Below are 13,035 nucleotides of genomic sequence, written 5' to 3' on the forward strand. Positions count from 1 at the left end.
CCTAATCAGAGACAAGCATTATAAAATTATGCATTTACAAGTCAATTAGGGCTGTAGAATTACAGCTCATCTCACTGAAAATGGGATAAACACCATCTGGTTTAGGGCAGGGAGTCTTATCTAGATCAGATGGGAGGTGCAAGCACAAAGAACAATTCCATGAAATGCTAGGGTGAGTGCCATGTGTGGTGGAATATGCTGAGTCATGAAGCTAAGATGACCAGTCCGAAAACATGTCTCACTAGGCACGTCAGCCTGTGATGATGACCAGTTCTGGCCTGCTTCACTTATATCACCTACTTCTTAGAGTTGTAATGAAAATCAAATGAGAGAATATATGTAAAGTATTTTTTAACCATTCAATTCAGCAAATAGTTAAGTTCCTATTATGTACCAGGCTGTTCCAAAGAGAACTTGTGAGGCATCCTTTTACAGAACTAGCTCTTCCTTTTTTTTTGCTTTGTTTATATCAAGAATATTATGGTTAGTACAACTTGTTTCTTCCAATATTGTTGAAAGAATAGTATTAGCCAATTATTATTTAGCCTTTGGACAAGGATTTCACATTTGGAGTACCAATAGCTAAATTAAAATTTGTAGGCAGTTTGAGAATTGCTATCATTCTTAGCACCCTGTGCCCCCTTTCTACTACTCTGTCACCACTACAGCATGTGCAGAAGGAGGCTTCATGGCCCGGGGGCCATTTTGTATTTTCTTTGCTTCATGGCTTATCATAGAAATAGCAGAATTGGTTTTTACTGAGTGCCCAAAGGCAACAAGAAACATAATTTCATGGGTCATTTGGCCATCTCATATTGCAGGGCTCATGATAAGCATTTGCAAAAAGACCACCATAAGAATAATTATGTCATATATACCAAAATTTGCTTCAGAGCATGAAGATCCAGAGAAATTCTATGAAAAACTCCCAACCCACCTTTTAAATCAACATAAATTCAACATGTGGTAACTTCAATGTGAAGATAGGAATAGGTGAGGATGTCAAGAAATATGTAGGAAAATATGGATCAGAAATAAAGAATGAGAGTGCCAAAGACTTGTAAACTACACAGAAGCTTCATGCTTATGCAAAACAAATATTTTCTTCAAGAAAAGAATCAGAGAGCTGGACAGAATAAGCATAGAAAAATGTCACCAAAATGAAATTGATTATGTTTTAATAAACAAGAAATGTCTTTAACTAATGTAGGAGTCAGTCCTGAATTAGGTTTCTCTATATACTCAGCCCACCAACTTGCCAGAAAGAAGATTGAAATCAGTACAAAGCTAGAATATATACCTGAAATTTATGGTATTGTATGGTCTGAACCCTGAAGCACCACTCTTTTCCACTATATTGTAGCCAGGTTTCCCAACTGAACAATTATTGCTTTCCTCCCTGCCTAAGAGAGCTACATTTATCAAATAATAACCATTTGCATACTTTGGAATTTCCTTGTTATAGTTTATCATACAAACTCATTTCCAGAATGGTATAAAGGAGGGTGATAAAAATTATAAGCAGTATAATCTGAAAAAACAGTTAAAAAAACAATGCAAGGGAAAAGTAGGCAATTAAAAAGTAGGCAGCTAGGTGGTAAAGTGGATAAAGCACTGAACTTGGAGTTAGAAAAACCTGAGTTCAAATAAGTTGTGTGATTGGATGGACAAGTCACTTAACCTCTCTATCTCAGTTTCCTCAACTATGGAATGTGGATAATAATAGCACCCAGCCTCACAGGGTTGTTGTAAGGCTCAAGTGCTTTGCAAACCTTATAAATACTGTTATTATTTAAAATGTTGGTATGAGATTCAAATAAGCCAAATCATCTCACGATTTAACTGTGGATGAAACCAGAAGATAAATTCGAAATGGAAGAGGTGCAATGTGACGTAATGTATAATGTGTTGGACTTCGGGCCAAGAAAACCTGGGTTTAAATCCTGCCTTTGGTACTCATTAACCATGTGACTATGAGCTGTTCATTTAACGTTCCAAGCCTCAGTTTCCTCATCTGTACAATGGAGACAGTAATACATGTAGTACCTACCTCACAGGGCTATTGTGAGGCTCAAATGAAATAATTCAACAAACATGTTTAAAGTTCCTATTATGTGCCAATAATAATAATAATAATAATAATAGGCATGATGTTCCTATTATTTCTATGATGTAAATGTAGCTTATTTGCCAGCATTATTATGCAAATCTATTCTCATCACAGATACCAGGTAGTGAGTTCCTCCTCAATGAAAATGAAAGGTGAGCAATCATCTATTAGAGATGTTGCAGAGAAGATTTCTGTTCAGATAGCGGCTAGACTGGATGACCATGAGTTCCCTTCTAATCTGAGATTCTGTGTCTGTTATGGTGATACCACTCAATTCAGTTTCTCTAACGGTGCCACATGTGCTGTGTGAGGAAGTGGAAATAGCACGAAGTGGAGGAGTATAGCTGAACTAATGCATACAGAAGATATTGGTGCTTGAGGTGACACAACCTTCAAAGTACTGAGGGATCAGATTTCAAGATATCACAGAGATGAGAGGATGTCAAAAGAGTAACAAATATCGTAGAGAAGATTGTTCCTTTAAAAGAAAAAGTGACCTTGAGAATATCAGCAACTACCAATCCATTAGATTTTCTCATTTATCAAAAATCTTTATGAGATGGTGTACACATATAACCATTGTATTTTTTATGGAAAAAAAAAAGAAATAGGAACATCTTTGCCTTTCCCAGATCTTTTTTTTCCTTTTGTAAAAGACTTATCTTTATCTCACCACACCTTGAGTGAACACCTTATCACCTTAGCCCACTGCAGCTCAGAACTCCCAAAGTTCAGGGATTTGTCATCCTAAGACTCTGGCAAGCAGGATTTACAGGCATCAGCCACCACAAACAGCTCTTAGATGATCATCTAAAGCAGACTGTATCTTCACAATCACTTAACAGTTCCACTTCTAATGTCATGAATCCTAATGAGTCCCTGAGAACCCTCTCCTTGAGCCATCTTCCTTGCTTTGGGGCATTTAAAACTAGGGAGATCTTGACATAGAGTGTACCAGGCAAATACATACCATACTTTTATATGAGTAGTTTAATGTTTTACTTATTTCTAATGTCTTTCTTGGCATGGAATAACATCTCTTTGGTCTTCTGGCTGCCTTTAGTGCCTGTACCTTCAGTAAACACACTGCAATAACTGTCATATCTCTTTTTGGCTCATCACCATGGTGTCATGAGGCCAAAGCACCGTGAGCTGGGCTCCGTACCAATTTTCTTTGTGCACTGCAATAATATCCTTGATTTTTCCACTTATTCGGTAGCGACCCTTTTAAAAGATGTTTTGAGAATTGATCCATCCTTCAATGTCTGGCACATAGCAAGAGAATGTTTATCTAGGTGGGAATAACTTTGGAACCAGCTGTCTGTATAAGTCCTATATGTTAAGATATAGGCACCTTGCACAAAGAAAACTAATGTAGCCAAAATTAGAAGGAAAATAGGAAATTGGGGGGGAAATTTTACAGCAAGTTTCTCTGATAAAGGCCAAATATATGAGGAACTAAGCCAAATTTATTTTTAAAAAAGTTTTTCCCCAATTGATAAATGGTCAAAAGAAATGAACAGGTAGTTTTCAGAAGAAAAAAATCAAAGCTATCAATATTCACATTAAAAAATGCTCTAAATCACTATTGGTTAGAGAAATGATCACCTCACACTCATCAGATTGGCTAACATGGCAGAAAAGGAAAATGATAAATGTGGAGGGGATGTAGAAAAATAGGGACACTAATGTACTGTGATGGAAATGTGAACTGGTCTATCCATTTTGGAGAACAGTTTGAAACTATGCCCAAATGGCTATAAAATTGTGCATACCCTTTGACCTAGCAATACTACTGCTAGGTCTATATCCTAAAGAGATCCAAAGAAAAGGGAAAAGAACTCATTTATAGAAAAACATTTATAGCAACTCTTTTCATAGTGGCAAAGAATTGGAAATTGAGGGGGATGCTCATCAGTTAGGGAATGGCTGAACAAGTTATGGCATATGATTATGAAGGAATATTTATTGTGAAATAATGAGCAGGATGGTTTCAGAAGAACCTGGGAAGTCTTATGTGAACTGAAATAAAATGAAGTAAAGAGAGCCAGGAGAACACTGTACACATTAATAGCAATAATGTAAGGATGATCAACTGTGAAAGAAATAGCTACTCTAATCAAGGAGAATTTTTTTTTTGGCAACTGGGGTTAAGTGACTTGTCCAGGGTCACACAGCTAATGACCGTCAAGTGTTTGTCTAAGGTCAGATTTGAACTCAGGTCCTCCTGACTTCAGGGCCGGTGCTCTATCCACTGCGCCACCTAGCTGCCCTGCTATTCTGATCAAGACAGTGATCCAAGACATTTCCAAAAGACCCATAATGAAAAATAATATCCATCTCCAGAAAGAGAACTGATGAACTTTGAGTTCAGATTGAAGCATATTTTTCTTCCTTCCTTCCATCTTTCCTTTCTTTCCTTCTTTCTTTCTTTCCTCTTTTCTTTTCCTTCTTTCCTTCCTTCCTTCCTTCCTTCCTTCCTTCCTTCCTTCCTTCCTTCCTTCCTTCCTTCCTTCCTTCCTTCCTTCCTTCCTTCTTAGTGTTTCGTTCTGCAACATGGCTAATATAGAAGTGATGTGTTTTGTATGACTTCACATGTATAATTGATATCATATTGCTTGTTTTCTGAAGGGGTGAGGGAGGTAAAGAGTTTGGAACTCCAAATTTTAAAAATGTAATTGGAAAATATTTAACAAAATAAATAGAAAGATATATTAAAAAGATAGAGATAACTATTTCTTGGGATGTTATTCCATATTGACCATCTCCTGCATCTCCTAACTTTTTTCTTGAACAAAGTATTTATACACTTACAACTGGAAGGGACCACAGAGGTCACTTAGTCAATCAACAAACAAGCATTTGCTCCTGTATCATTTTCTTATCAATACTATTTACAGTTAATTGATTTTGCTTCTGCAACTACCTAAGTCATAGTTCTCTGCCTCTGAACTTAGTTCAGAATTCAGCTGGCCTGTAATGGATTAAGTTTAGAAATCCAGTTCTCTTACCAAACAATGTTCTATTCTTGCCCCAAGGAATTCTGCTAACCTTGGGGGATGAAGTTTGCCATAAGGGAGTCAGGCCTAATATCTTTATACAACCAAACCATCCTTCAAAGATGTCTGGTTTGCTAACCAAAGAAGTCTAGGCCACTATCTTGCAGGGAGACTCATACAATGATACTTCTTCATCACGGACAGGAAGGAGGGGGGTTGTGGCTAGCTCCCATTTCCAACTTCCAGCCAATCATATTATTCTCCATGCTTCAGCCCTATAACCAATCATGTTGTCCTCAGCCCCATGATGTCACCTACTCTGTTCTGTTCTTTGTTCTGTACTCCTCAAAACCTATAAAAGGGGAGCTGTCCTTTTGTTCAGAGTCTTTAGCATAAGTGGAGGGAAGCCATGGATCCATTTTATTCTCAGGATTCATACTCTGTGAATAAAATGCTATCTTGCTTGGAGAAATGTACCTCAGTTTACCTTTTTGTTTAATTTCATTCACAACACTACTCTGTGCCAGGAACTATACTAGGCACTAGGGATGCCCAGATAAAAATCAAACAGTCCCTGCTGTTGAGTTTATATTCTATTCTGAGAGAACAGGTCTACATACAAATATAATGCAAAGTAATTTGGGGAAGGGAGGGTAGGGGAAAGGTATCAATACTAGTTCAACTTCCTCTTTTTACAGATAAGGAAACAGAGAGAATAAATGACTTTATCCAAGGTCACCAAAGTAAGAAGGGACAGAGCCAGAATTCAAACTCAGAGTCTGACTCTAAGCCCAGTAAGTATATAAGCATGAATGCCATCTATGGGCATTTGAAACCTTTTGTTTCTTGATCTTGAGCCATGTTTTCCAACATCTTTTTACTATCTTCCTTTATGCCCATCTTTGCAATTAAATCATTATTAGAGTAATAATAATAATATTTAGCATTTATATCAGACCTACTATGTGGCAGATACTGTGTTAAGTGCTTTACAAACTAACTCATTTTGTCCCCATAACAACACTGGGAGGTAAGTGCTTTTGTTATCATCATTTTACATTTAAGGAAACTGAGGACGACAGATGTTAAGTGACTTGCCCAATGTCATACAGCTATCAAGTGTCTAAGGCTGGATTTGAACCCAGGTCTTCCTGATTCCAGGCCCAGAGCTATATCCACTGTGCCACCTAAAGTGTATGTTGATTTAATTTGGAGGAACTTAGCATGTTCTTTATGGAATTTGTGTACAAAAAAACAATTTATGGTTAAAAAAATCCCAAGGTAGATGAGCAATCAACAAATGTTGAATCTATTAAATAATTAATTTCAAGTCCATAAGAACTTAAATTTTTTTCATTGCATTACACACACACACGCATGTGTGTGCACGCACGCGCATGTTGTGTAATCAATCAATCTATATATATAATATATATATTCATATATATATATAGCAAAGAAAGCAGATATGATTCTGTACTTGTCTGTCACTACAACTTTTTTTCTTTTCAAACTCCTTTTGGACTGCTTTGTGGAATCCCAAGATCCCACAGAACACAATTTAATAAATACTGCATTACAGCATATTGCCTCCTAATCCTAGTACTGATCCTTCAGAAATTTTACTTCTCTCTCCAGATACATGTCTGCTTATTCTTACCCTTTGTTTTCTGCCCATATGCCAATTCTATATCCATAATAAAACATTCTTCTAATCCCATTGGTGACTCAATTTTTAAAACAGCCTTTGGTATAGGACAGCATCAGAGGTTTTTCAAAAGTATAAAAAAATTGTATATACTGGTAACTCTTTATCTACATATATTATTTTCCCCCAGAAAACTTTACAGTCGTGTTTTCCCTTAATAAAAACCATAGTCTTCTTTCCAATTGTTCATGTTGATCTAAGTATTAAATAAGCCTATCCTTTATTCTTTTTTCTTTTCCCCCTTTCTTCAAATTATGCTCTTTTTCTTCCTTTTCTCTCATTTTCTTTATTATTTTAGTGAAGAAAAAGACATTTCAAAGGCTTTGTCACTTCCACTAGCAGGCACATAGTAGCTTTTCCCCATGACTTCACCAGCTCTTGATGATGTATGTTGTAAAAAATTTAAACATCTGAAAGTGTGGCACAGTCAGGCAGACTGTAAAAACAATGGATGAGGGAAGCTACATGATGATGTGAAGGGTCAGGCCAGAATTCAGCAACTTTAAGGTTAATCTAGGCTTGGATTCATATAAGTAATGAAGACAGAATAAGCCATGGGTCATTAGGTAGTATATTAAGATATGTATTCAGGGGTCAGGTCAGCAAAATCTAAAACTATTAGTTTGCAAGCATATACATTGTGAGAGAGAGGACAGGGAAAATAAGGAAGGAAACAAGTATCTATGTCTTAAGTACCTACCATATGCCAGACACTAAGCTAAATACTTTAAAAATATTGTCTCATTTAAACCTTACAACAATCCTGAAAGGCATGTGCTGCTGTTATTATTCCCATTTTATAGTTGAGGTAATTGAGGTAGACAGGTTAAGTGACTTGCCCAGGGTCACAGAGCTAGCTAGTAAATACCTGAAGCCACATTTGAGCTTGGGTCTTCCTGACTTGAGGGCTAGCCTTCTATCCACTGCGCCACTTAGCTATTGCTAAACTGAGCTAGGGAGTAGGACAAAGCCAAACAAGGAAACTGACCAGACATCAGTGATCAGAAAACCAGATGAGTAGGCTATAGAAATTGGGAACAGAAACACAAATCTGGGAAAAGTGGTATTAAGAACACAGTCAAAGAAATCTGGACAATAGGTACAAGGTTGAGATGGTAAGAAAGGAGTTTGACTGCCAGAAATTGTTCCCCATATATTTCTGTGGCCAGGAACTTACCGTAGATCACCTGGTCAGATTAGTGAATGAAAATCATTACAGAGTAGAGAAGCGTGGGAACTAATTGTATAGCGTTATCTCTATCCCAACCCATGATAAGACCTAAATGTGAATCGTGTGACAGCCCTACCTGTATATGAAATTTCAAAGTCCTTGACCTTGGAAAGATGAAGTCAGTATCCTTTAGGCCAGAGCAATAACAGGCATTATAGGTTATCATTAAATAAATGAAGTTAACATTTTCTTTTAGAACACCATTTATTGCATCTTTCATGTGTTTCACAGCTTTCAAAATGCACAGCAAGCTCCCTGATAGGATTATTTTCTCATTCTTCCATGTTGCAGAAGATGAGGTCATTTTGATTTCCTCTTTATTCAGAAGGGTTAATTTTCTTTAGCAGGGAGTGGAAATACCTTCAATTCTGGATAGATGTTATCCAAATACCATTGAAATGATTTGCAACCCAGTATTTTTCTCAATTCTACACGCTCACTGATGTTTCCATACTCTTTCCTCCTCAGGTCAGGTCTTTGTAAAAAAAATTGCTCCTAAATTGGAAATTAGGGGGGAGGGAAAATCCAGAGGGTTAAGATTAGGGTTGTATTAGGATTAGAAACAGAATTAGGGTTACAATGTAGTTCTGAGGACATGGAAAAGCCGGAAGAAGTGTATAGGAGGTTAATCAGGATGTTGAGGGGACAAGAGACCATGTCATGCAAGATTCAATGGAAAAGAACTGAGGAAGTTTAGCATAGAGAAGAGAAAAGTTAGGGGAGACATGAAAGCTATCTCCAAGGATCTGAAGGGCTGTTATGCAGTAAGAAGCATCATATTTGTTCTGCTTGACCCTAGAGGGCTGATCTAGGAACAACAGGTTTTAACCAGAGGGGTGGCAAAAGTTTCTAACTTATTAACTCTAAAGCAGAATATGTTGCTCTAGGAGGTTGCAAGTTTCCTGTTACTAGATCTCTTTTTTTTTTTGCTTTTTTTGATGAGGCAATCAGGGTTAAGTGACTTGCCCAGCATCTACTAGACCTTTTTTAACAGAAGTTGGTTAGCTACTTGCTGAGGATGTTGTTGAGGAACCTCTTTTTCAGGTGCTAATTAGACTAGATAACCTCTGAGGTCCTTTCCAACACCGAGATACTCTGATTTGGTGACATATGACCTCATTTTGAAAGTTAAAACATTAATATTGACATAAACTTGAAATACTAGGAGCTCATATTCATGTACTCTGAAATTCTTGTCTGATCGTGATCTTTTATCATTCTATCTTTCCCTATGCTTTACAACTCCAACACTGTTCTTTGCTGTCATTATGATTTCCAATTCCTCCACTTCCAGGTTCTTTCCCAGGCTATCCCTTCCAGACTGATTATACTCTTCCCCCTTCCCTACTTGACTTCTTGAAGAATCAACCTTTGCTCTAACTTTTACATAAATCCCTTGCCCCCTTATTCCTGTTACTGATCAAGTCTTTCCAAACTCAAATGTAGATTACCTATACTATTGACCTGCCTCCTTTGCTTCTTCTTCACATGCTACTGAAGACAGCTGGAGAAAATCATTGAACCATGCTGACTGGGTCTACTACAAATTTGTTAGATAACCTCGACTGGACCTTCACTATGCAAAGCAATCTTTCAATCTCTTAAATCGAACTGTCATCCCATGTGCCATAACTATTCTAAACATTTTCATACCTCTTCAGGGTCATTACAGTACCCCTCCCCCATTCTCTTGGCTGAGGTCCTTGCCTTATATTTCACTGAAAAAATTGAGGCCATTTGCTTAGAGCTGCCTCTTCTCTCTTCTTCTTCTCACATCACTCAGATATCTTCCCCCTCTATCTCTCCCTTCACCCAGCTCTCACATAAAGGGGTAGCCCCAGCTCTTTTTGTGGTGGCAAAGAATTGGAAATTGAGAGGATGCCCGTCAATTGGGAAATGGCTGAGCAAGTTGTGGTATATGAATGTAACAGAATACTATTGTGCTATAAGAAATGATGAACAGGCTGACTTCAGAAAAACCTGGAAAGACTTGTATGGTCTGATGCTGAGTGAAGTGAGCAGAACCAAGAGAACTTTGTACACAATAACAGCCACATTATGCGATGACTAATATTGATAAACTTAACCCTTCTCAGCAATAGAAGGATCTAAGACATCTCCAGAAACCTCATGGTGGAAAATACTATCCGCATCCAAAGAAAGAACTATGGAATTTGAATGCAGATTGAAGCATACTATTTGCTATTTTTTTCTCTTCTGTTTAGTTTTGTTTCCTCTTTCTGGTGGTTCCTCCTATTGGTTCTAATTCTTACAATGTCACTAATGTGAAAATATGTTTAATAGGAATGTATATGTATAGCCTATATCAGATTGTGCACCATCTTGGGGAGGGTGGTGGGGAGGAAGGGGGAGAAAAATTTTAAACTCAAAAGCATATGGAAGTGATTATTGATAAATCAAAATAAATTAACAATAATAATAATAAAAGGAAAAAAGGGGGGTAGTCCTGATTTTTGGCAAGGCAGACCTCTCAATGTATACCCTTAATCCCATTCCATCCTGTCTTCTCCAGTAGGTTGTCCCAACCATCAGCCCCACTCTCCTCCTGCTCTTCAATCTCTCCCTTTCTACTGGCTCTGTTGCCAATCCACATGCCCATATATTCCTCATTTTTAAAAAACACTCATTGATCATTATCTCTCCTTCTCTTCTAGGCTAAAATTCTTGAGTAAGCAATCTACAATCCCACTTCTCTCACTCATTTCTAAATCCTCTATAATCTGGCTCCCAAACTAATAGTGCAATTGAAACTGCTTCCCCCAAAGTTGCCAATGACCTCTTAATTTCCAAATCTGATGGCCTTTTCTCAGTCCTCATCCTTCTTGACCTATCTGCTACCTTTGACACTGTTGATCCCCTTCACCTCCTGGATACTCTTTCATCTCTTGGTTTTCAAGACACTGCTCTCTCTTGGCTCTCCTCCCGCCTATTTGACCATTCTTTCTCAGTCCTCTTTGCTGGATCTTCAGCCAAGTTATACCCACTAGCTGTGGGTGTTTCCCAAGGGTCTGACCTGGTTCCTCTTCTCTTCTCCCTAAACCATTACACTTGATGATATCATCAGTTCCCATGGAACTAGTTATCACCTATATGCAGATGATTCCAGACCTATGCATATGTACCTCTACTTTCCCTCCTGAGCTCTAGCTTTGCATTAATGACTGCTTTTTGGATATCTTAAACAGGTTGTTCTGTAGGCTTCTCAAATCAAAACAATATCTTTCTCCCAAACCTTCCCTCTTCCCAAATTTCCTACTGCAGTTAGGGACACCCCATTCCCCTAATCATCTAGGCTTCCAACTTCAGTGTCATCCTTTCCTCCTCACTTTTACTTATTCTACCTATCCAGTCTGTTGTCAAGCTTTGTCATTTCTACCTTCACATCATTATCTCTTATTCAGGTCCACTTATCTCCATTCACACAGCCACCACCCTGGGGCAGGCTGTTATCCCTTCTTGCCTAAACTATTTGAAGCAGTCTTCTGGTTAGTCTCTCTGCCTCAGTTCTCCCTGCTCCAATCCATTCTGCACTCAGATGCTAATGTGATTTTTTCCTAAAGCACTGGGCTGATCATGTCATCCTCCCTACTCAACAAATGTCAATGGCTCCCAGTTACTTCCAAAATCAAACATAAAATGCTGTTTAACATTGAAAGCCTTTTACAACCTGGACCTTTCCTATTCTTCTGCCTTTTTGCACTTTACTCCCTCCACAAATTCTCTGATCCATCAGCCTATTTGCTGATACTAGCACAGGATACTCCATCTTTCACTGTTTGTCTCCCACATTCGGAATACTGTGCCTCCTTATCTCAGTCTCCTGGATTCTTTCAAGACTCAGCACAGATTCCACCTTCTGCAAGAGGTGTTTAAACACATTGTATATATCTTGTATATAAACTTTTTTACATGTCTTCACCATTAGAATGTGAACTCCTTGAGAAGAGTTACCATGTTTTTTGCCTCTTTGTATCCTTTCTACGGTGTCCAGAATATAATAAATACTTAAATAAATGGTTTTTTTGATTGACTCCTTCCTTATATTCTGGCAGAAACACAACTGATGTCCAGTTACTTTCCACATTTCTACTTATTTATCTAAAAAAATTAGTTTTCAGTTTATGGATCTAATGAAATAAAAATCTCTATGTTTTCTGGGTATGCATTCTATCTGATGGCCAGAATCATGGACTTTAATGGAATATATCAATGGAGATGAGCATCTTGCTCATTTTTGATGCTGTCAAACTTTTGACTATGGCCGAAGGGAAAACAGGTCCTAGCCAGCTGAGGTGCTGGCATTTAAAGATCCTGAGAAGGATGTGGCAGCTAAAAATCCCGTCGGTCAAAACCCCTCCCTCAAAACCCCTCCCTCAGACATAGAGTCCTTTTGGTGAGCCATGGCTGCTTCTATTGTCTACTCTGATGACTTGTCTGCTTCTCCTGATTTTGCCTTCCTTGACTCTAGTTCTGACATCTTGATGAATTATACTCCTGTTGGCTCCCTTCAAGCCTTATTGATTTGTTAGACTTCTTTCCTAGGGTTTGGACTCTAGGGCTGTATCCTAACTATGCTCCCATACTACCTTCCTTCTTTTACATCACAGGGTACACTCTCTAAGCCTCTTCCATGTACTCCTCATTCTCCATCAAGTGACACTTCCTTAGCACCCACTTTTGTGGTTTATTGCCTTGTTTCCCCGCTACTCTTTTGGCTATAACCAAAACAACATCACTGCTGGGGCATTGCTGCCCTCTGCTGGCTATGGAAACTGGAAACATCAAGTTCCAAAACCCATGTGTCCTCCCTTGGGCCCTGGCAGAGAGAAGATGGGAAATAGAAACTAATTAGAGATCCAATAACTGATGGAATGGAGCTAGGCCGTGTTGGCTAGGGATACATTCATTTACTGTGAGGAATAGATCCAAGGGAATAATGCCAAGAAGAGATGAAGTGAGTAAGAGA

General features: G+C 38.2%; 1 protein-coding gene across 1 annotated transcript in view; it reads right to left on the reverse strand.

The window, feature by feature from the left end:
- Positions 1-8,253: 8,253 nt before the first annotated feature.
- Positions 8,254-13,035, reverse strand: part of LOC110223882 (polypeptide N-acetylgalactosaminyltransferase 11-like) — a 74,537-nt gene continuing 69,755 nt past the window's right edge. Inside the window, exon 9 of the mRNA XM_021009612.2 lies at positions 8,254-8,543. Within this exon, the coding sequence (XP_020865271.1) occupies positions 8,379-8,543 (165 nt within the window). The 3' untranslated portion in view covers positions 8,254-8,378. The remainder of the gene's footprint in view (positions 8,544-13,035) is intronic.

This window comes from Phascolarctos cinereus, unplaced genomic scaffold (assembly GCF_003287225.1).
Source record: "Phascolarctos cinereus isolate Bilbo 61053 unplaced genomic scaffold, phaCin_HiC Scaffold_1;HRSCAF=81, whole genome shotgun sequence".
Taxonomy (NCBI): domain Eukaryota; kingdom Metazoa; phylum Chordata; class Mammalia; order Diprotodontia; family Phascolarctidae; genus Phascolarctos; species Phascolarctos cinereus.